The following is a 20,561-nucleotide window of genomic DNA, read 5'->3' as shown; positions in this document are numbered from 1 at the left end:
TAAATGTACAGCAAGTAAGGAGACTAAATCTCACAAACATGCTACAGAGGCTGACACCTCCAAAAGTCCTTGGAAATTTTGAATTAAACATTAGCTTATTTTGGTGCAAAACATTTTTGAAACCCCCAAAAAATTTTGAAACCATTTTTCATAATGCATATTTTCTGTTAACTCTCAGAAGACTCCGCATAGTTCCCCATAGCATGAAACATTTGGGATATCCTTTTTTGTTCTTTGGAGACAGCACTAATGCAAATCCCGTATACTTTTATCTAAAAGTTCTTCATATCTAAACAGTACTTCCTGTGACTGATATACTTCAATTACCCATTTCAAAACCCAAACTACTGAAAGCAATGTCCTGCATGCTCCAGCCCCACCTAGTCTCACCAAAACCAACCCTGGGCCAGCTGGAAACAGGCCCAGGGAAAGCCAGGAAGCTGCTTTCCACCCCATAAATGCTGTAGCAAAGACTGTTTCATCAGCCAAGCACCTATGAGAAGAAAGGAAGTCTAACCCTGAACTTTTCACCTGCCTCGGCATCAAGTTCACCACTGAGTCCAGCCCAGACTCTGCTCATCTGCCAGGTGCTCACACCTCCTCCTGGTGCCTGCCAGCTCAGGCGTCCGACACTCCTGGAACCTTTGGTCAGCATACACTTACCAGGCAATCACTTCGTACAAACACTGAGCAGAACCTACTTACGGATAAGGCACCTTGCTTGTCCTTACAGAGCCCACAAGCTACAGGAGAGAATCAACATCATAAAAGCAAAAACTTCACTGTGAATTAACCAGCATGGTAGCCAGTCTTCAAAGACGCCTCTCCCCTCCAGTCAGCCACACCTGCGGCTGCGTCCCACCCTAGTGCAAGCCACTCCCCTAGAGGACCAAGGAGCAAGTGAGCATAACTTCAAGGTCATTGAAAGGTTTGCAACCTCCATGCGGGTCTCTCGGAATGTTCCCTCTTGGTATCACCACCGTAAAAACAACTCTCATTAGGCTGGTGCCATAGCATCATAGGCAAAGCCTCTGCCAGCAGTGCACATTTCCCATGTGGGCATCAATTCAAGTCCCGGCTGCTCCACTTCCACTCCAGCTCCTGGCTGGAACATGTGCGAAAGCAGCAGAGGACAGCTCAAGATCTTAAACCCTGCACCCACGTGGGAGTAAGTTCCTGGCTCCTGGCTTCGGATTGGCACAGCACCAGCCATTGTGATCACTTGGGGAATTGCGGCCACTCGGGGAGTGAATCATCAGATGGAAGATCTCCCTCTATGTTTCTCCTCCTCTGTGTATATCTGACTTTGCAATAAAAACAAATAAATCTTTAAAAAAAAAAAAAGAATGGTCCACAGGGAAACGTCACCATCCTGAGAAAGAGGAAATAACCACACATGCTCCTCAATCTCTGAGCACAGGAACTGGGTTTTGAGCCACAAACAAGTAAAGCAACAGCCACCCAAGCCAGGAGGAAAACCAACACAGCGCTGTCCCCAAACCTCCACCCACCCCAAACTTCCTCTCCTTCACAGGTTATTTTCTTTTTTAAAGACTTACTTATTTTTATTGCAAAGTCAGATATACAGAGAGGAGGAGAGACAGAGAGGAAGATCTTCTGTCCAATGATTCACGCACCAAGTGGCTGCAATGGCTGGAGCTGAGCCAATCCGAAGCCAGAGCCAGGATCTCTTCCAGGTCTCCCACGTGGGTGCAGGGTCCCAAGGGCTTGAGCCATCCTCGACTGCAGTCGAGGACGGCCCAATGCATTGGGACACTGCTCCTGCATGGGAGACCCAGAAGAGGTTCCTGGTTCCCAGCTTCGGATCGGCACGCATCGGCCCGTTGCGGCTCACTTGGGGAGTGAATCATCGGATGGAAGATCTTCCCCTCTGTCTCTCCTCCTCTGTGTATATCTGGCTGTAATAAAATAAATAAATCTTTAAAAAAAAAAAAAAAAAGAACCGGCGCCCTTATGGGATTCCAGCGAGTTCTAGGCATGGACTTCAGCTAGTAGGCTACCATGTTGAGCCCTCTAATGTAACTTTAACCAATTTAGTTCTTTTATACTTAGTACACATAGACACACAAGGAAAAAGCCACCAATTTAAGACTTTGTTTTTATTCTCAATCCCTGTAGTTGATAAGCAAAAATGTTGTGACGACTTATTTTCCTACATTTTTCATTTTATAGCACAGATGCTTTCTGTAATATGTTAAATGAACTCCTTTCAGTCTAAATCCAAAAATTCTAATCATGTTTAATAATCTGGATCTTATTAGAATGTCAGCAATAACTTAAACATTTTTAAACATTTTAATCTAAGTATCAGGATCTGAAACTCAATGAGTCTGTGATACTTAATAACATTATAGACATCTATCTCAATCTATTTTTTCCTAGGTTCTCTTCTTACAGGAGACTGCAACATAACGTGAATCCAAAGTCACAGTGCCCTCTAGTGGTGCAGGAGGATTTTACAGAGGCCAATTTCCTGTTAAAAGTCTGACTGTGGATCCTGAGTGAAAAGTCCTCATGTTCACATCTCACAGTAAATAATCTAGGAAAGCAAATGTTCAAAACACTCACCAATAGCCGACATCATGAGTTTTGTTCTCAAATGAGGAAAAAAAATCTCTTGGGCCCGGTGGCATGGCCTAGCAGCTAAAGTCCTCGCCTTGAACGCGCCAGGATGCCATATGGGTGCTGGTTCGTATCCCGGCAGCCTCACTTCCCATCCAGCTCCCTGCTTGTGGCCTGGGAAAGCAGTCGAGGACGGCCCAATGCTTTGGGACCCTGCACCCGTGTGGGAGACCTGGAAGAAGTTCCTGGTTCCCGGCTTCGGATCGGTGTAGCACCGGCCGTTGCAGTCACTTGGGGAGTAAATCATCAGACAGAAGATCTTCCTCTCTGTCTCTCCTCCTCTCTGTATATCTGACTTTGCAATAAAAATAATAATAATAATGAACAAACATAACCCAGCATCCCAGAGGCCCACATCAGAGCAAGCAGACTCAGTTCCTGCCAGACATGCAGGCCACGGGAGGCAGCAGGCATGGCTCAAGGAGCTGAGCCCTCACCAGCCACAAGGAGGGCACCTGAGCTGAGTCCCCAGCTCCCTGGGACAGGCCTCCTGCTGCCGTGGACATTTGGAGAGTGAACTAGCAGATCATCTGTTTCCCTCTCCCCAGCTCCGTGCGTGTGCACATGCGAACGCATGCATCTCTCCTTACACTACCCAAGACAGAAGGGCTCTGGTGGTGGGACTTTAAGAAAATTGTTCTTTCCGGAATTTTTCAGAAATTTGAAAAACAAGCATTGAAATCATGGGAATTTCATTTATGGTTACCTAGTATTCTGTGTGGATTTTGAGGAAATTGTGTAAAGCAGCAAGCTTTAGAGGCATAAACACAAATATTCAGCAAACAATACTTGTAACCATTTTGTGAGTATGAGGCAAGTTAAAAATTATTCTAAGAAATTCCAGGCCCTTGGTTTCAGCCTGGCCCAAGGCTAGTTACTGAGGATATTTAGGAAATGAACCAGCAGACAGAAGATATCTTTCTTAAAAAAAAAAAAAAACATAGGGACCTGGCGCAGGATAGCATAGTGGCTAAAACTCTTCGCTTTTAAAGCGCCAGGATTCCATTTGGGCGCCAGTTCTAATCCCAGTGGCCCTGCCTCCAATCCAGCTCCCTGCTTGGGGCCTGGGAAAGCAGTTGAAGACAGCCCAAAGCCTTGGGACCCTGCACCTGTGTGGGAGACCCTGAAGAATCTCCTGGATCCTGGCTTCGGATTGGCTCAGCTCCAGCCGCTACGGCTGCTTGGGGAGTGAACCATTGGATGGAAGATCTTCCTCTCTGTCTCTCCTCCTCTCTATATATCTAACTTTCTAATAAAAATAAATAAATTTTTAAAAATAATAAGTACTTATTTTTCTTTAAGTTATATTTACAGAGAGAAGGAGACCCAGAGATCCTTCATCTGTTGGTTCACTCCCCAAATGGCCACAACAGCCAGAAGTGAGCTGATCCGAAGCCAGGAGCCAGGAGCTTCCTTCCAGGAAGCTTTCCCAGGCCATAAACAGGGAGCCGGAAGGGAAGTGGAGCAGCTGGGACACGAATAGGCACCCACATGGAACCCAACACACACAAGGCGAGGACCCCAGCCACCAGGCTACCATGCTGGACCTGTGAATTGCAAATTTCTATGAAATGGAAAAATTCTTTGAAAAATACCATTCACATGGCATTATATACTGCATAATCAGTAACAGAAAACCTGAATAGTTTATGTAAGAAACTGAAGCCCACAAATCAAAGTCCAGGCCCAGGAGGGTTTCCCTAGTGAATTTCCTAATCATTTAAGCAACACAACACATTAAATTCTTCTAGAGAATAAAACAGAAGAAACACATCCCAACCCACTGCTAGAGGCTCACGTAACTCTACCAGAACTCAGAATGACACTGTAGAAAAGATAAATTATAGTTCAGTGCCTTTCGAGAGTGCAGATGTGAAAACCCCATTTACAAGTGTACATTACATACAGAAGCACATACACGCTTGCTAACTGAATCCGGCAACACATTACAACCAAACTGAGCTTGCTGGAGGAATGCAAGGCAGGTTTAACATTTCCAAATTCATGAAAGCAATTCCTCAAATAAACATTCATTCAACTCAGATCACAAAGCAAGCTTGTGATTAAGTCAACACCACTCATAATAAGCGCTATTACCGAGGTCCTGACCAGATGTGTATGTAGCTGTCTATTTCACACTCTCTCTTTCTCTCTGGAAGGAAGGGAGAAAGGGAGAGGGGCAAAGACCAACAGTAAATTTTTAAGTGAATAATGTACTTCATCAATTCAAGAAATATAAATATATAGAGATGCTTCTTTTAGAAAATAGTTTAAAAAAAATAAAACAATTGCCCCAGCACTTATTAGAACTGTTATATTCCAAGTAAAACAAAAACAAATACCAAAAAAAAGAAGCTAAAATTGGGGCAGGTACTGCGTTCCAACAGGTGAAGCCACCACTGACGATGCCCACGTGCCCCACGGGAGTGCTGGGAGGACGTCCCGCTTCCACCTGGGAGGCAGTGGAAAGGCCAAGTGGTTGGGTCTCTGCCACTCACAGGGGAGACACTGATTGTGTTCCTGGCTCCTGCCCTTGGCCAGGGCTACCTTCAGTTGTGCGGATTTGACGAGTGACCCAGTGAATGCAAGGGGTGGGTGTGGGTGTGTCTCTAAATGAATCTTCAATGAACAGAGACTAGGCAATGGCACTGTACCATAGTAAGCAAAGCTGCCACTTGCAACAATCAGTCTCCTAGGGAGGCAGATCACATCCCTGATGCTCCACTTTCGACCTGGCCACTTCAGAATGCACCTGGAAAAGCAGGACACTTGGACCCCTGCCACCACATGGAAAACCCAGATGGAGTTCCTAGCTCCTGGCTCCTGGCTCTTGGCTCTTGGCTCTTGGCTCCTGGCTCCTGGCTCCTGGCTCCTGGTTCCTGGCTCCTGGCTCCTGGCTCCGGCTCCTGGCTCTTGGCTCCTGCCATCAGCCTGGCCCAGCCCCAGCTTTGTGGCCATTTGGAGAGTGTACCAGCAGATAGCTGTGACTCTATCTCTCCATCTCTCTCTATATATATAACTCTGCCTTTCATATTACTAAATAAATCTTTAAAGAACAAGATGATAAAAAATTGGTGGGGATGTAGGTAAACAACCGCTAGGTACTGTTGCCAAGACTAATAAAATGGTGTAGCTGCTGCAACAAGAACCAACATCATTCCTCAAAAAAAGTAAAAACAGATTCACCACCCAACTCAGTCACTGTAATTCTGGATATACACCCGAAAGGAAACAAGGTCCTGAAGAGATACTTGCACACCACATTCACAACTATACCATTCCCAATAGCTAACAAGAGGAAGCAACCCAAGTGTGTGACAGATGAATGGAGAAGCAAAACATCCTACATGTGCAATGGAATCTTTTTCAGTCTTAAAAAGGAGGGGAACTCCAACACATAATACAACAGGGAAGAATCCTGAAGACACTGCCCTTAGGGGGCACATAGGAGGCTACAGCCAGAAATCATAGACAAGAACAAGACAGACAGCACAGGAGGAAGTGGAGAGGCAGAGTGACCACGCCCTGGATGCAGCTCAGCTCCCTAAGGAGACGGGAGCCGAGGAGACAGTGGGAACATGCTCACAGCCATGCGCTGGGTGCCGACCAGTGTCGTGCTGATCAGCTATGCTGACAGATGTACCTTCTGTGTATTTCACCACAACAGAAAACCTTATGACAGAGGAACAAGTTAAACCCGTTAAGTCAATCTTCTGAATTTTAAAATGTCCTATATGTTGTACATAAAATACTGAAATTCTGCCAGAAAGAGACACAAGCCCCTAGGACTGTAGGCTGAGGATGGTGCAAGACTTCTTGTCAAGGTCCAGAGAAAAGAAAACCCTGTTGGCACAGACTCCCACCCCCAAGCCCATCTTCCAGAAACACCGAAACCTCCTCAGAAAAACCAGAAAGGCCATGGACAAAATACAAGGACCAGCATGATAGCATAGTGGCTTAAGTCCTCGCTTTGCACACACCGGGATCCCATATGGGCTCTGGTTCGTGTCCTGGCTGCTCCACTTTCCATCCAGCTCCCTGCCTGTGGCATGGGAAAGCAGTTAAAGATGGCCCAAAGCCTTGGGAGCCTATACCTGCATGGCAGACCTGGAAGAAGCTCCTGGCTTTGGATCAGCTCAGATCTAGTCATTGTGGCCACTAGGGGAATGACTGGGGGAGTGAATCAGCAGATGGAATATCTTTCTTTCTGTCTCTCCTTCTTTCTGCATTATCTACCTTTGCAATAAAAGTAAATAAATAAAAAAAAAACCCTCACTGCAGGGACTTCTCAGGATGAAATTGATGGCAATAACAGATACAAACAAATCACAGCCTTGGAGCTGAGGGAGAGTGTGGCTTTAGGGGGTGGGGGAGGATACAATGAGAAAGGAGCCACACGCAGATGCACTCCCGCCCTCACTCTCAGAAGTGGGGCCTCTGCCTGAGCCCCACATATTACAAGGCCTCTCCCCTCAAAAACGCTGGGGCTGGGGTTATAGATCAGCGGGTTAAACTGTCATTTGCAACATTGGCTGGCATCCCATATGGCCACCACTGGAGTGCTGGAGACTTGCAGTGCACTGGGAAATGAGTCGAGGATGGCTCAAGTGCTTATCAGACCCTTGCACCCATGTGCGTGACCCAGATGAAGTTCCAGAATCCTGGCTTCAGCACAGTCTAGCTGGGGAGTTAACCAGCAAATGGAAGCTCTGTCTTTCCCTCTGTCTCTACAATTCTGCCTTTCAAAAAAAAAAATGTTCTAATCAAAACCCAAAGATAATCAGGAAATCATTGGGTGAACAGTAACTAAAAGAGCTTACAAATGAAACAGGGTGCCCCCCGGTCAGTGAATGCAGTAAAAACAAGAGGGTGACAAATCACAGACCATGTGCCAGGAAAACCAGAGCAGGGACAGCTGCTTGGGTGTTGGGCTGGCCCTCGAGGAGCTGAACAGGCTGGGTCACCTGCAGCCGCATCCCCTGTATCTCCTCGGTCTGGGCAGTTTCAGATGATACAACTGTGGAAAGCCTGGCTTGGGAAAGCAAAATTGTGGGACACAGACATCTGTTTGTCCACTTCAGCTGGGTTCAGGAACCATCCAGGCGCGGGAAGAGCAGGGCTCCTCTAAGAGCTGGCTGGGCCAGGGGAGCAGCTGGTCAGGCTGCTGGCCCAGCCCCCTGGGTATATTTTCAACCGTAAGACATAAAGTAAAGCAGGGGCTGCCTGTGCTTTTCCCTGTTGAGCCCTGGGCGGGGGTGGCAGCCGCAGGGCTCCAGGCCTGAGCGGGACACTCCCATCTGCTCACTTCATGGTGCCTGGCAGCACCATGCTCCAAAGCATCCTGGTGAAACCAGCAGGAAACATTTACAAAAATGAGCCAGGAGGGAGGGAGGGAGCGAGGCCCTGTCTGCAGCTGGACACTTACCATCATGCTTTCATTCTCTTCTGTGCCAAGATCATTCACCACATAAACCCATGGGGTGTGACTCCTGCAATAAAAGGTAGGCATACCATTAGTCAACATATGACCAAAAAATTCACAAAACACATGCAAGCCTATTCAAGGTTCTTACCACACTAAACATGGATACGACACAGCAGGCTTTAAATACTCAAGACTGAACGATCCCTCAATAGTCTCCAAAAGCAAATACAAAGTGGAAGAGAAGTGTCAGTTACATTAATAAAATACTAACAGGTGTTGACATACTAAACTAAAAGTTTCAACTTTCTACTACAACCCATACACACACTCTCTCAAACTGACTGAAGAAACATTTATCTCAACTTTGTAAGATACATTCTTTATATTTTTATCCATTCTAATTTTTTTTAATGTTTACTTGAAAGACAAGAGACAAAAAAAAAAATTTCCACCTGCTAGTTCAATCCCTAAATGCCAGAAGTAGCCAGGCACAGGCCAGGCTGAAGCCGAGAACCTGGACCTCAATTAGGTCTCCATGTAGGTGGTGGGGACCCAAGTATGCTGAGCCACCACTTGCTGCCTCCCAGAGCGCACAAGAATCTGAGATCAGAAGTGGAGTTAGGGGCCAGTGTTGTGACGGAGCAGGTAAAGCTGTCACCTGTGGTTCCAGCATACCATGACGGGTACCAACTAGTAACTCTGTCACTTCACTTCTGCTCCACTTCCCTGCCAATGGCCTGGGGAAGGCGTCGGCAGACAGCTGAAGGCTGCGGCCCTTGCCATCCACTTGGGAGGCCTGGACAAAGCTTCTTGCTCCTGGCTTCGGCCATCTAAACCAGTAAATGAAGATCTCCCTTTCTTTGTCTCTCCCTTCCCATAAATCTGACTTTGAAAGAAGTAAGTCTACTAAAAAAAAAAAAAAAAGTCAGGACTTGAAGCCAGGCATCCTAACATGGGACCGAGTGTCCCAAGCAGCAGTGTTGGCACCAAACACTTACGCCTTTTTCTTCTTTGAAAAGTGGTTTTCACAGGACAGGCGCAGTGGTGAGCCCAATCAGGCAAGGAGAACACTGGGAAAACCTTTCTAAAGAACTATCGTAAACTGTCTACCAGAATATCTTACCAATCCCATGAGGTTCTACATAGGACACACCCTACTTCTCAGGGAACCCCTACTTCTAATGTGGCCAAACTTTTTCTCAAATCCAAGGCAGACAAAACAGAACACAGATGGGGCAGAGAACTGTTAGGAAACACGGCCTAATCCTTACGGAGAGTCAAAAGGCACAGAGCAGCAGCTGGGACCCACTTTCTTCCTGGGAAAGGCACCCTGACGGCCCACCCTGTTAGGCAAACACACTCCTTGGAAATGCATCAGCGCACATGTAAACACAAGTCCACTCAAAACCGACAAATATCCACCGTGCTGTGATTCCTAACAGCCAGGAGAGTGGAAACCAGCCCAGTGTCCACAGCCAGAGGGACTCCTGTCTGCCAATCAACACAGTGTCACCTGAGCTGACCATGACACCATGCAGACGGCTTTGAACACACTGAGCCAAGGCCCGAGCAGCAAGTCACAGAAGACCACATATGGCACAACTCCATCTACATGAGATGTCCACAATGATCAGTCCGCACCGTGAGGAAAGAACTGGTGTTTGCCTGCGTCTGGGACTGGAGGACAGGGGTGACTATTAACAAGGGAGAGGGGTGCAGTTTTAGGTAGGGTGGCAAAAAAATGTTCCAAAATTCACTATGGTGTTGCTTGCACAGCTCTGCAAATATACAAAAACCTACTTCGAAATGGATGAACTCCATTGTACCTCAGGAAAGTAGCTCACAAACCCCCAATGCTCTCCATCTGCCTCACAGGAAAAACCAAGGTCCTCCCAGTAGTCCTCCCATACCCTAACTTCCCCAGCTCTCCACACCTCCCCATCATGTCACTCCAGTCACACTGGTCTATCCTCCCACACAATGCAAACACCCACGCCTCAGGGCCACACACCTGCAGGACCCCCATCTGGAACATTCACAATCCACTCCATCTCTGCTCAGCCTCCACCTACTCAGCCAGGCCTTGCCACTGTAACCTCTTAAAATGACAACCCGCCCAGACAAAACCTGCGGGAGTTCTTCCAACAGAAACAAGAGGATGCTAACAGCACACAAATATATGGAAAGAGTAGAAGGGTAATAAGAATAATCAAATTCAGTATACTCTAATAACTTCAGTGGAATAAATGCCACTTTTAACTCTTGAGTAAAAGTTAAAAGACAAAAACTAACAACTACAGAGGCCCGCTGTAATGACTCAATTGGCTAATCCTCCCCTTTCCAGCACTGGGAGTCCATGAGTGCTGATTTACGTCCCGGCTGTTCCACTTCCCATCCATCTCCCTGCTTGTGGCCTGGGAAAGCAGCAGCAGATGGCCCAAAGCCTTGGGACCCTGTACTTGCACGGGAGACCCAGGGGAAACTCCTGGCTCCCGGTTTCGGATCAGCTCAGCTCCAGCCACTTGAGGTCATTTGGGGAGTAAACCAGTGGACAAAAGACCTTTCGCTCTGTATCTCTTTCTCTGTTAAATCTGCCTTTCCTGGAGAGACAAAAAACCTTCCATCCACTGGGGAAGGAGGGGTCAGTTACCACGAGGATATAACAACTGTAAATATATGAGCACTTACACAGATACAGCAAATATTTTTTAAAGATTTATTTATTTTTATTACAGTCAGATATACAGAGAGGAGGAGAGACAAAGAGGAAGATCTTCCATCCAATGATTCACCCCCCAAGTGAGTGCAACGGCCGGAGCTAGCTGAGCCAATCCAAAGCCAAGAGCCAGGAGATTCTTCAGGGTCTCCCATGCAGATGCAGGGTCCCAAGGGCTTGGGCCGTCCTCGACTGCTTTTCCAGCCCACAAGCAGGGAGCTGGATGGGAAGTGGAGCTGCCAGGACTAGAACTGGTGGCCATATGGGATCCCAGCCTGATCAAGGAGAGGACTTAAGCTGCTAGGCCACAGCACCGGGCCCAGTTACAGCAAATTTTAACGAAAACAGCAACTTGTAATGTTAGGAATTTCCAAGACCCCACTTCCAACATGGAACAGATCATCTAGAAAAAGTCAGCAAGGAAAAGGGTATATTTGAACAATACTATAGACCTCTGAACCCGTCTGAATGTTTGTTGAGCTGTAAAAGAATACCTGAGACAGGGTCTTCGGTAAGGAGCAGAGTCAGGCACGTTGGTACAGTGGTTGCATGACAAATCAGTGTCTAGGCCTGAGACCCACCTTTGCTTCCAACGTATCTCCTACTCCTGTGTACCCAGGTGGGCAACAGAGGATGTCTCAAGCACCTGGCCCCCACTACCCATGCGAGTGACCAGATGAACTCCTGGCTCCTGGCTTTGGCCTGGCCCAGCCACAGCTGTTGAAAAGATTCTCTCACGCTCTGTGTGTGTGTGTGTGTGTGTGTGTGTGTGTATTTATCTGTATTCCCCTACAAGAGGGATAATACTGTCTCTAATATTCTATCTTTTAAAATAAATATAAATAAACTGTTTTTAAAAAAGAAAAGCTTTAAAAAAAAATAACACCTTTAAGGAAAAGAGGTTTATCTGCCTCGCGGTTCAGAAGGTTGGGCCGTGAAACTATGGGAGCTGCCCTGGCAAGGCCTCTGTGGGGCCCAGGAGGCGCAGAACATCACACGGCACCAAACTGACGTCCAGGCCGACCCACTCCTGACACACCACTGCCCCATGCATACATGGAGAGCTCGTGCGCCCTCAACACCTCTCAACAGTCCTACTTGGTTCCAACTCTTCACACCACAAAAGGTGATTCTTTCAACGCACATTTTGGTGGGGATACTCAAACCCCAGCAGGACCTAGCAGGCCTATGCAGAACAATCACACACCAACATATTTAGTACATTACAAGAAATGCACAAATTCTTTTTTTTAAGATTTATTTATTTTTATTACAAAGTCAGATATACAGAGAGGAGGAGAGACAGAGGGGAAGATCTTCCGTCCGATGATTCACTCCCAAGTGAGCACAACGGCCGGTGCTGCGCCGATCTGAAGCCGGGAACCAGGAACCTCCTCCTCTGGGTCTCCCACACAGGTGCAGGATCCCAAGGCTTTGGGCTGTCCTCGACTGCTTTTCCAGGCCACAAGCAGGGAGCTGGATGGGAAGTGGGGCTGCCAGGATTAGAACCGGTGCCCATATGGGATCCCGGGCGTTCAAGGTGAGGACTTTAGCCACTAGGCCACGCTGCCGGGCCCAAAACGCGCAAATTCTTAGAAACATACAACCTACCAAGACTGAACTGAAGAAAATGAAATCTGACTAGATCAGTAACAGCGATGGAATCAGTCACAAAAAACCCAACCATGAACAGCCCAGGACCTGGTGGCTTAACTCACGAATTCCACCAAACATTTACAAAAAAGTAATTAATATCACTCCCTCTTAACTGAAGAGGAGAAAACACTTTCAAATTCATTGTGTGAGAGTCACATTACTCTGATACCAAAGCCAGAAATGGCTGTTAAAGAAAAGAACATTGCAGATGGACGCTGCAAATGAACACTCGGCAAACTAAACTGATTCACAGCATTATGTTTAATCACCAAAAACACACTGGCCAGTGTACCATAATGTGTTACCAGAGGAGTTACTATCTGTGTGTTCTCCCTTTCAGGAAACATTGTAAAGGGACTGTTTTCATCCCATAAAGACAAAAAGAAAAGAACGTTGCAAGGCAATATCCACAGATCCAAAAATGCTTAAATACTAATAAAAATCCAATGCAACAGAACATAAAAAGACCACACAGCAAGATCAATGGGATTTGTAACAGGGACACGGATTGGTCAGCATACCTACATAAGCAAATGGGGACGCACCATCCTAACGCATTCAAGGATACAGGTCATCTGTTCACCTCAGTCAGCACACAAAAAGGATCTAAGAAACTCAACGTCCTTCTAAGATAGCCACTCCAGATGAGATACAAAACAGATGTACCTCAGCATGACCAACCCCAACGGGCAGCACACTCATCAGGGAAAAGCTAAAAGCCTTCCTCTAAGGTGGGGACCAGATGAAGACTGCCCTGCTTTGCCAGTTCCACTTGATACGGCAGCCTAAGTCCAAGCCAGAGCAGTTAGTCTTTGAGAAAGGGGTATGCGGGAAGCATCCACATTTCAGGGGCGGAACTAAAACTGTTCTAAGTCATAATCTTTACGGCTGTGCACGGTGGTGTGCACGTGAAGAGGCCATCCAGGATGCCCACCTCTGGTATTAGAGGGTCAGTGAGCATTCATGCAGCTGATACACCTGAGAGGCAGCAGATAATAGCCTAAGCACTCGGCTTCCTGCCACGTCAGGGGAGACCTGACGCAGTGCCAGGCTGCAGACTTCACCCGGCCCAGCTCTGACTCTGACTGTGGCAAACATTTTGGGGAGCAAATCAACAGAGAGAAGATGGATCTCTCTGTCTCTGTCTGTCTCTGTCTGTGTCTCTGTCTCTCTCCCTGCCTTTCAAATAAATTAATTAACTGAGGGGAGGGGGAAGAGGCACTTCCAAAAAGACCTATTAAAATAAATGAATCTAGTAAGGTTACAGGTTATAAAAATCAACAAGTAAAATCAGTAGCATTTCTACACACTAACCACTCACTGTCTAGTTCAGTTTACAGCAATACTTAAAATGAACCTAAGCAAGTAAAAATCTATACTCTGAAAACCTGGAACAGTTAATACTGCTGAAGTATCCATACCTCAAAATGATCTTCAGACTCAGTGTAATCCAGGTCCTTGCTGAGGGATCTGGGAAAGCAGTGGAAGATGGCCTACATTTGGGGGTCCCTGCTGCTCATGTGGGCGATCTGGATGAAGCTCTGGGTTCCTGGCTTCAGCCTGGCCCAACCCCAGGTCACTGCAACCATCTGGGAATGCACCAGCACAGAGGATCTCCTTCTTGCTCTCTGTTTCTCTCCCTCCTTTTCCTCTTCCTTCTCTGCCTCCTTCTCTCCCCTCCCCATCACTAACCTTTCAAAAACATAAGTCATTTTTCGAAAGACTGATTTTAAATAGGCAAAGGACCTAAACAGATATTTCGCAGAGAAGGACTTACAAATGGCCAACAGGGATATGACAAGCTTCTCAGTCTCATAAGCCATCTAACACATGCTGGGCTAAAAGAGAAAAGCTAAATGTTGGTGAGGACATAAAGAAAATGCAGCTTGGCAGTGTGCAAAACAGTGTGGAGGCTCTTCGAAAGAGTAAAAACAGGACGACCCTCCACGTGGTCCAGCAGCCTGGCTTCTGTGGAATTCCTCCTCACCGTGTCTGCACAGCCACCTTCAGAGCAGCGTTAGTGTCCATCGCACTAACAAGACATCAGCCCGAGTCCAGCAAGGGACGATGGGGTCAGGAACAGGACCCCATCAGCCTTTCAAAAGGAAGTCAATCCTGTCATGGTTAACAAAACAGAAGAGGCTGGAGGACACCACCCTAAGTGAAAGAAGTTAGAAACAAACAAAAACACTTCTACCTCACACAGAACGCAAAGAAGTTAAACTCCCAGAAGCAGAGAGGTGCAGAATCGGGGGGATGTGGGTTACATGGCAGAGTTTCACTTAGGATGGGTTCTAGCTATCCCCTGATCAGCATGGTGACCGTAGCTCCTGACTATGGAGCACACTCCAAAATGACTGAGAAATTAGATCTGACATGTTCTGGTCACATAAAAAGTAGGATGATTGAGTGACACATTAATGAGGTTGATTTAATCATTTCGTGGTGTAGGTATGTTCCAAACATCATGGTATACGCCATAGACTGCATTTGTCAATTATACCTTATTACAGTCCGGGGGGGGGGGGGGGGAGTGTGTCACATCCTCTAGAACACGCACCTCCCCGGGAGTGATTATTATTGGCCAGCCTGTCCCACACCCCCCAGAGTGTAACCCCAGGAATTCTATTGGCTTTGTTACTACTGTAGCCCCAGAAGACCAAACTAAATCTGTTCTGAAGTAGGCAAAAATTAGACAGATCTGCTAATGCACCCAGCCCCTGCCTCAGGATCTTGCTTACAGAGAGGAGAGACACAGAGAGAAAGAGTTTCTATCCATTGATTCACTCCTCAAATGGAGTTTCTTCCAGCTTCCCACACGGGTGCAGGTTCCCAAAGCTTTGGGCCATTCTCCACTGCTTTCCCAGGCCACAAGCAGGGAGCTGGATGGAAGTAGAATAGCCGGGACAAGAACCAGCGCCCATATGGGATGCTGGCGCTTGACCCAGTGGAAAACACAGTCACTGGAGTGAGCCACACCACTGGCTTTGCATCCTGCAGCGTTGTTACAACTCTCCGAGAATCAGTATTCTCATGGATAACAATGAAAGCAAACTCTTCATCCAAGAGAAATAAAAAACACATTTTTCTACCCTTTGCACAAATACTTGTGACAGTTTTATCTGTAACAGTCTGAAACTGGAAACAACCCAAATATCCATGCACAGGAGATCACACAACCAAATTATAATATAACCATGTGACAGATACTACTCAGGATGGATGGGAACAAATTATATATACACCCAACAGGCAACAAAATGGATAAAGATAACAGAATTATGCTCAGAAAAGGAATGGGATGGGACACCAGTATACATACTGAGCATTTCCATTTATATAAAGTTATAAAACACACTAGACTAACTGTAGATGAGAAATATCAAGAGGGCTGCCTTGGTTAGAGAAAAGGACAGGGAAGAGATGGCCGATGGAATGGATTCCTACTGTAGCTCATGGGTGCGTACAAACATCCATAAACTGCTGTGGGGCCAGCGCTGTGTCACAGTGAGTTAAGCTGCAGCCTGCAATACCAGAATCCCACATGGGCAGCAGTTCAAGTCCCATTTGCTCCATTTCCATCCACCTTCCTGTTCATGCGCCTGGGAAAGCATCAGATGATGGCAAAAAGTGTGGAGCCCCTGCAACCACATAGAAAACCTCAATAAAGATCCTGGCCTAATTCAGCCCTGACCATTATCAGCCATTTGAGAAGTGAACTACCAGATGCAAGGCTTCTGTGTGTATATGCGAGCGCACGAGTGTGTGTGTGTGTGTGTGTGTGTGTGTGTAACTCTGCCTTTCAAATAAACTAAATAAATCTTAAGAAAAAAAACCTGTCTTTACTTTTGGAACAACTCAGTTAAAATGAGTTTACTTTTTGCATGTAAATTATACCTCATAAAATTTAAAGAAAGGAGCACATTGTTTAGACGAAAAAAAAAAAAAAAGAGGAAAGGATAGCCCTAACTTATAAAGTGATCAGAAGGATTACATCAGAAGCTTATAAACCACAATCAACAAGGTTCATTGGGAAACCCTCAATATCAACGTAAAACTCCATCTCGGTCTAGCCACGTGCGGTGTTTAAGGCGACACTTTCAGTGTTCTCTTGTGTAATATGACAACACGTTTGCAGACTCCAATGGCAGAACTCTAGGGTTCACATTTTCACCAGTTAACACATAATAGGTGCCCAAACAGCTTCAAAAATGTTTATAAAACCAGCACATACCACATGTTCAATAAATGATACCCTCTTTCCCTGTTTCTTTTAGGTAAGGGTTTTCTTCTTCACTCTATTTAAAGCTCCTGCAGGGCAGATCAATAACTAAATGACCTGCACTTCCCCACGCTTAACACAGCCACTTAAAAATAGGAAGGATTCAGTATGCGTTTGCAGGGAAGGAGGGGAGGTAAATTCCCAGGCTGAGGAAATTACTTCCAGAATAATCAGTGAAAGCATATACTTGCTAGCCCTTCCAATTAAGACTATTTAGGGTCAGAGCCCACAGACTTCCTAAAGGCAGACTCAAAATCCAACCTACCATGATGGAAAGGGGTAAGGGAGCAGGGAGCAAGAGCAGATACACAGGGAGCAATATGACATAAGCAGCGTAAGCTCAGAAGTGGATGTAAACTCAGATCCCAAACTGCCAAGTACACATGATACAACCCTCAGCTAAGTGTCTGAGCTACAAAAAGGAAATCAAAGTATCTGCCTTGTAGGATTATTTCCTGCATAGAAGAAATGATACCTGAGGACCCTCCCAGCACGGGTGCAGCATGCACTGGTGGGTGTGCAGCTCAGACAGGACAGGTACTTTCTGTTCATTTCCCAGTGTTCTCAAATACGGCTGCACCACAATCCCAACTTTAGAAGAGCATCATGACTTAGTCTTAAACATACTTCCAAAGTACAGTCTAAGTTCAGCTTTGATTTCCAAAATTTCCACCTAGAGATTACTAATTCCAATCGCCAGGCCTTTTACGCCCCAAGGACAGAAGACTCAAGTTGTTATGGGGTGCAGCCACTGATGACTCGACCCCCTTAACAGCGGACAGGACACAGAAACGGAGTTTCTGCACCCCCCCTTCCTGACTGCATAGAAATTACTGCGGAGGTTTTGTGCACCTGGCCCCTCCTGCCTGCTAGTGTACTAGATTAGGTGAACTACAGGAAAACGTTGGGCTCTAGTAACTCCTTGCCTGCCTGAAACTTTGTACTACATGGCTCAGCCTGAATGGAGGATGAGAGCTTAAAAATCCCTGACTTTGGCAGCTCGGCGCAGTGGCTCCTGGAGTGTAGCGGGAGCTGCTGGCACCAAGCTTGGGAAACAGACTCCTCCTGACATCCTACCCTTGGGTCCAGTGTGATCTCTCGCACTCTGCAACAGAGCCAGCGTATGGAAGATCTTTCTACGCTTCTTCTCTCTGTAAATGTGTCTTTCAAATAAACATAAATAAATCTTTAAAAAAAAAAAGGTAAGTCAGCATATATTCTGAGGTACTCAAAAACATTGAAAACCAAGAATCTCTGGGATGCAGCAAAACATTAGCCACACAGAAAATGGGAGGGAAAAAAACAAACACCAACTGGGTAAGAGCGCGTGCACACCCGGAGCGCCTGGCCCACACTTTCCAAACACGCTCTGCCGGGGGCACGCTGAAGGCGCCCTTGTCTCATCCTGCCTGCAGACACCTGGCAGGCCAAGAGATGACAGCAGGAGGATGGGCTCAAGGACCCGGGAAGACACACCTCCTCCCTTCTTCTCCAGGTCTGAGGCTGTATAGGGCGGAAGCTGGTGTCAGGCTCCAAGTAGCAAGACCTGCCAGCAGCAGCACATTAAACACACAGAAAGAGGCTGGGACCGACTCTTTATGAACTGCACTGCGGTGAGGGGGTATGTTTTTCCTACATATTTTCCAGTAAATTTTACAAATACTGAGGTCTGAAATCATAGCTCCCCTCACAAAAGCTGTCCAGCCTCATATTGCCTTTTTGGATCTGGCGCTTGGCATTTTGGTGAGCAGAGTGGAAAACTCCCTGCAGATGGTATCACTGAGAACTGGCAAGATTGGCAAACAACAAGTAAGCCCTGCATTTCAAGGTGGGTGGCATCAGCACCCAGCAAGATAGAGGCAGACTCAAGACAGCAGCACACTGCGAGGCAGAAAGCACACAGGCAATGCCAGCCCCAGGGCCCCAGCCCAGACCACCTCACATTGCCTAGGAAAGAATGAGACGCTCCCAGCAGGACCCATCCCTGCTGGGACACTGGCAATGCCAGCAACAGCAGAGCAGAGTTTCACAGTTGTCACAAGTTTGAAGTCACAATAAAGGAGTGACCTGAGATCCCCTGGGATCATAGCTTAGCTGCAGAGAGGTCCTTGCATCGCCTCCCCAAACCCCCAAGACCAGCCTGCTGCTCAGAGGCATCCTGCTGGTCTGGCATCAAGCTATGCCAGCAAAATTTCCTAGCTAGCTACTCTCCCTCAGCTACGGTAGTCATCCTTCCTGGACCCGATCAGCTCAAGCCACCCCGGGAGCTGAGGTGTACATTCTACTCTGTCCGACATGGCTGCTGCAGCAAAGCCACAGTCAGCCCAAGCTGTGCTGGGCCCAGGAACGCATGCTCCATGCACACCCACTCCCTGCCACCAATCATGCCCATGATCACCATGTGCTGCTGAGGAAATTCCACTGCACTGCTGGAGTGGTCACATGTGGGTGCCCCACAGCGTACCCTCCTGGGCCACTACAGCACTCCTTCCCTCACAGGGGAGACTGAACTAGGGTGCCAAACTAGGACCCAAGCCAATACTGCCCACCACGCGGACACCCTGGGACACATCTTCAGGAGAAAGTCATTTATTACAAAAGCCACCTCACAACAGTGCGACAGGTAACTGATCCCCCACACACTCTCAGGGACACACGAAGTGTAAAAAACACTAGGCACTCTCTACTTCCAGAGGCACTCGGCAGCTCTCCGGGCAGACCCCAGGAAAAACCTGACACACATTTTTAACAATTATAAACTCAATGAGAAACAAGAAAATGCAAACTTCCTACTGAGTGAGAAATTTAGAGAAATCTTAAAACCAAACAAATCTTGAAAATGAAAAATTCAATGAATCCAATAATATAGTAGAAGAAAAAAAGATCATGTGAACTTGGGATATAGGTACTGTCAACTATCCCAGGCAGAACACAGATCACCTACCTACAGCCACCCACCCCCAAAAAAAGACAAAGAAAGGAGAAAGAATGAAGAGTGCCTCCAAGACCTTTGGGACACCATTAAGTTAAAAACAAAATGTCAAATTAGGGGGGAGTCCCTCTCAACCAAAAAAAAGGGGGGGGGGGAAATGAAATCTATTAAATTAAAAAAAAGCTAAAAACAGCTAAAAAAAAAAAAACAGCTAAAAACAGCTAAAAAAAGCTAAAAATACATGGACTTCAAGGTCTAAGAGCCACACCAGACCCCAGAGACAACCAGAAAAGATCCTCACCATTGCACATAGTAAGTCCCTAACCTTAACCTTAACCCCTAACCCTAATAGTCAAACTGCCGAAAACATAACATGGAGAGCTCTAAAAATGGCGCAAAGACCCCAGCTGTAGGCAACTGCCTAGGTTGCCTTGTACCTAACCAAATGTTACACTGTTGGAAGAAAAGCAGCTAATAGTTGCCAGACATTCTGGGCCTGGTTAATTTCAAATTTATGTTAACTATACCAGTGTGCCAGCATAGTCACCTATTCTTTTCGTTTGTTTTTCAAGATGTAGAGGACAGCATGGCGGACACTGGCACACCAGCAGACGGGGTCTGGGGACCCTGCCCAAGTGTGCACGGGCCCCAGGCAAGCAGGCAGGGCCCCAAGCCGGCACACCACACAGCCAAAAGACCAGACTCAGGGAACTGTGCATTCACACGCAAGGGGGCTGTGAATTGCTCAGGGAAGAGGGTATGGGGATAAGTGGAAGGGAGGACCACTGAGGGAGAACAGTACAAGTGAGGAATGAACCCTGGGGACTTCCCCTGGCCAAGTTATAGCACTTGCAGGTAAACGAGGGGACTGAGACTGGGTAGTTAGGAGGTGAGAAACCTGAGGACC

General features: G+C 46.9%; 1 protein-coding gene across 1 annotated transcript in view; it reads right to left on the bottom strand.

The window, feature by feature from the left end:
* Positions 1–20,561, bottom strand: part of LOC131480512 (S phase cyclin A-associated protein in the endoplasmic reticulum-like) — a 73,776-nt gene that overhangs the window by 42,962 nt on the left and 10,253 nt on the right. Inside the window, exon 2 of the mRNA XM_058665504.1 lies at positions 8,069–8,132. Coding sequence (XP_058521487.1) covers positions 8,069–8,074 — 6 coding nt within the window. The 5' untranslated portion in view covers positions 8,075–8,132. The remainder of the gene's footprint in view (positions 1–8,068; positions 8,133–20,561) is intronic.

The sequence above is a fragment of the Ochotona princeps genome, chromosome 6 (assembly GCF_030435755.1).
Source record: "Ochotona princeps isolate mOchPri1 chromosome 6, mOchPri1.hap1, whole genome shotgun sequence".
NCBI lineage: Eukaryota > Metazoa > Chordata > Mammalia > Lagomorpha > Ochotonidae > Ochotona > Ochotona princeps.
The sequence above is the reverse complement of the archived record's forward strand: the minus strand, read 5'-3'. Positions and strand labels throughout refer to the sequence as shown.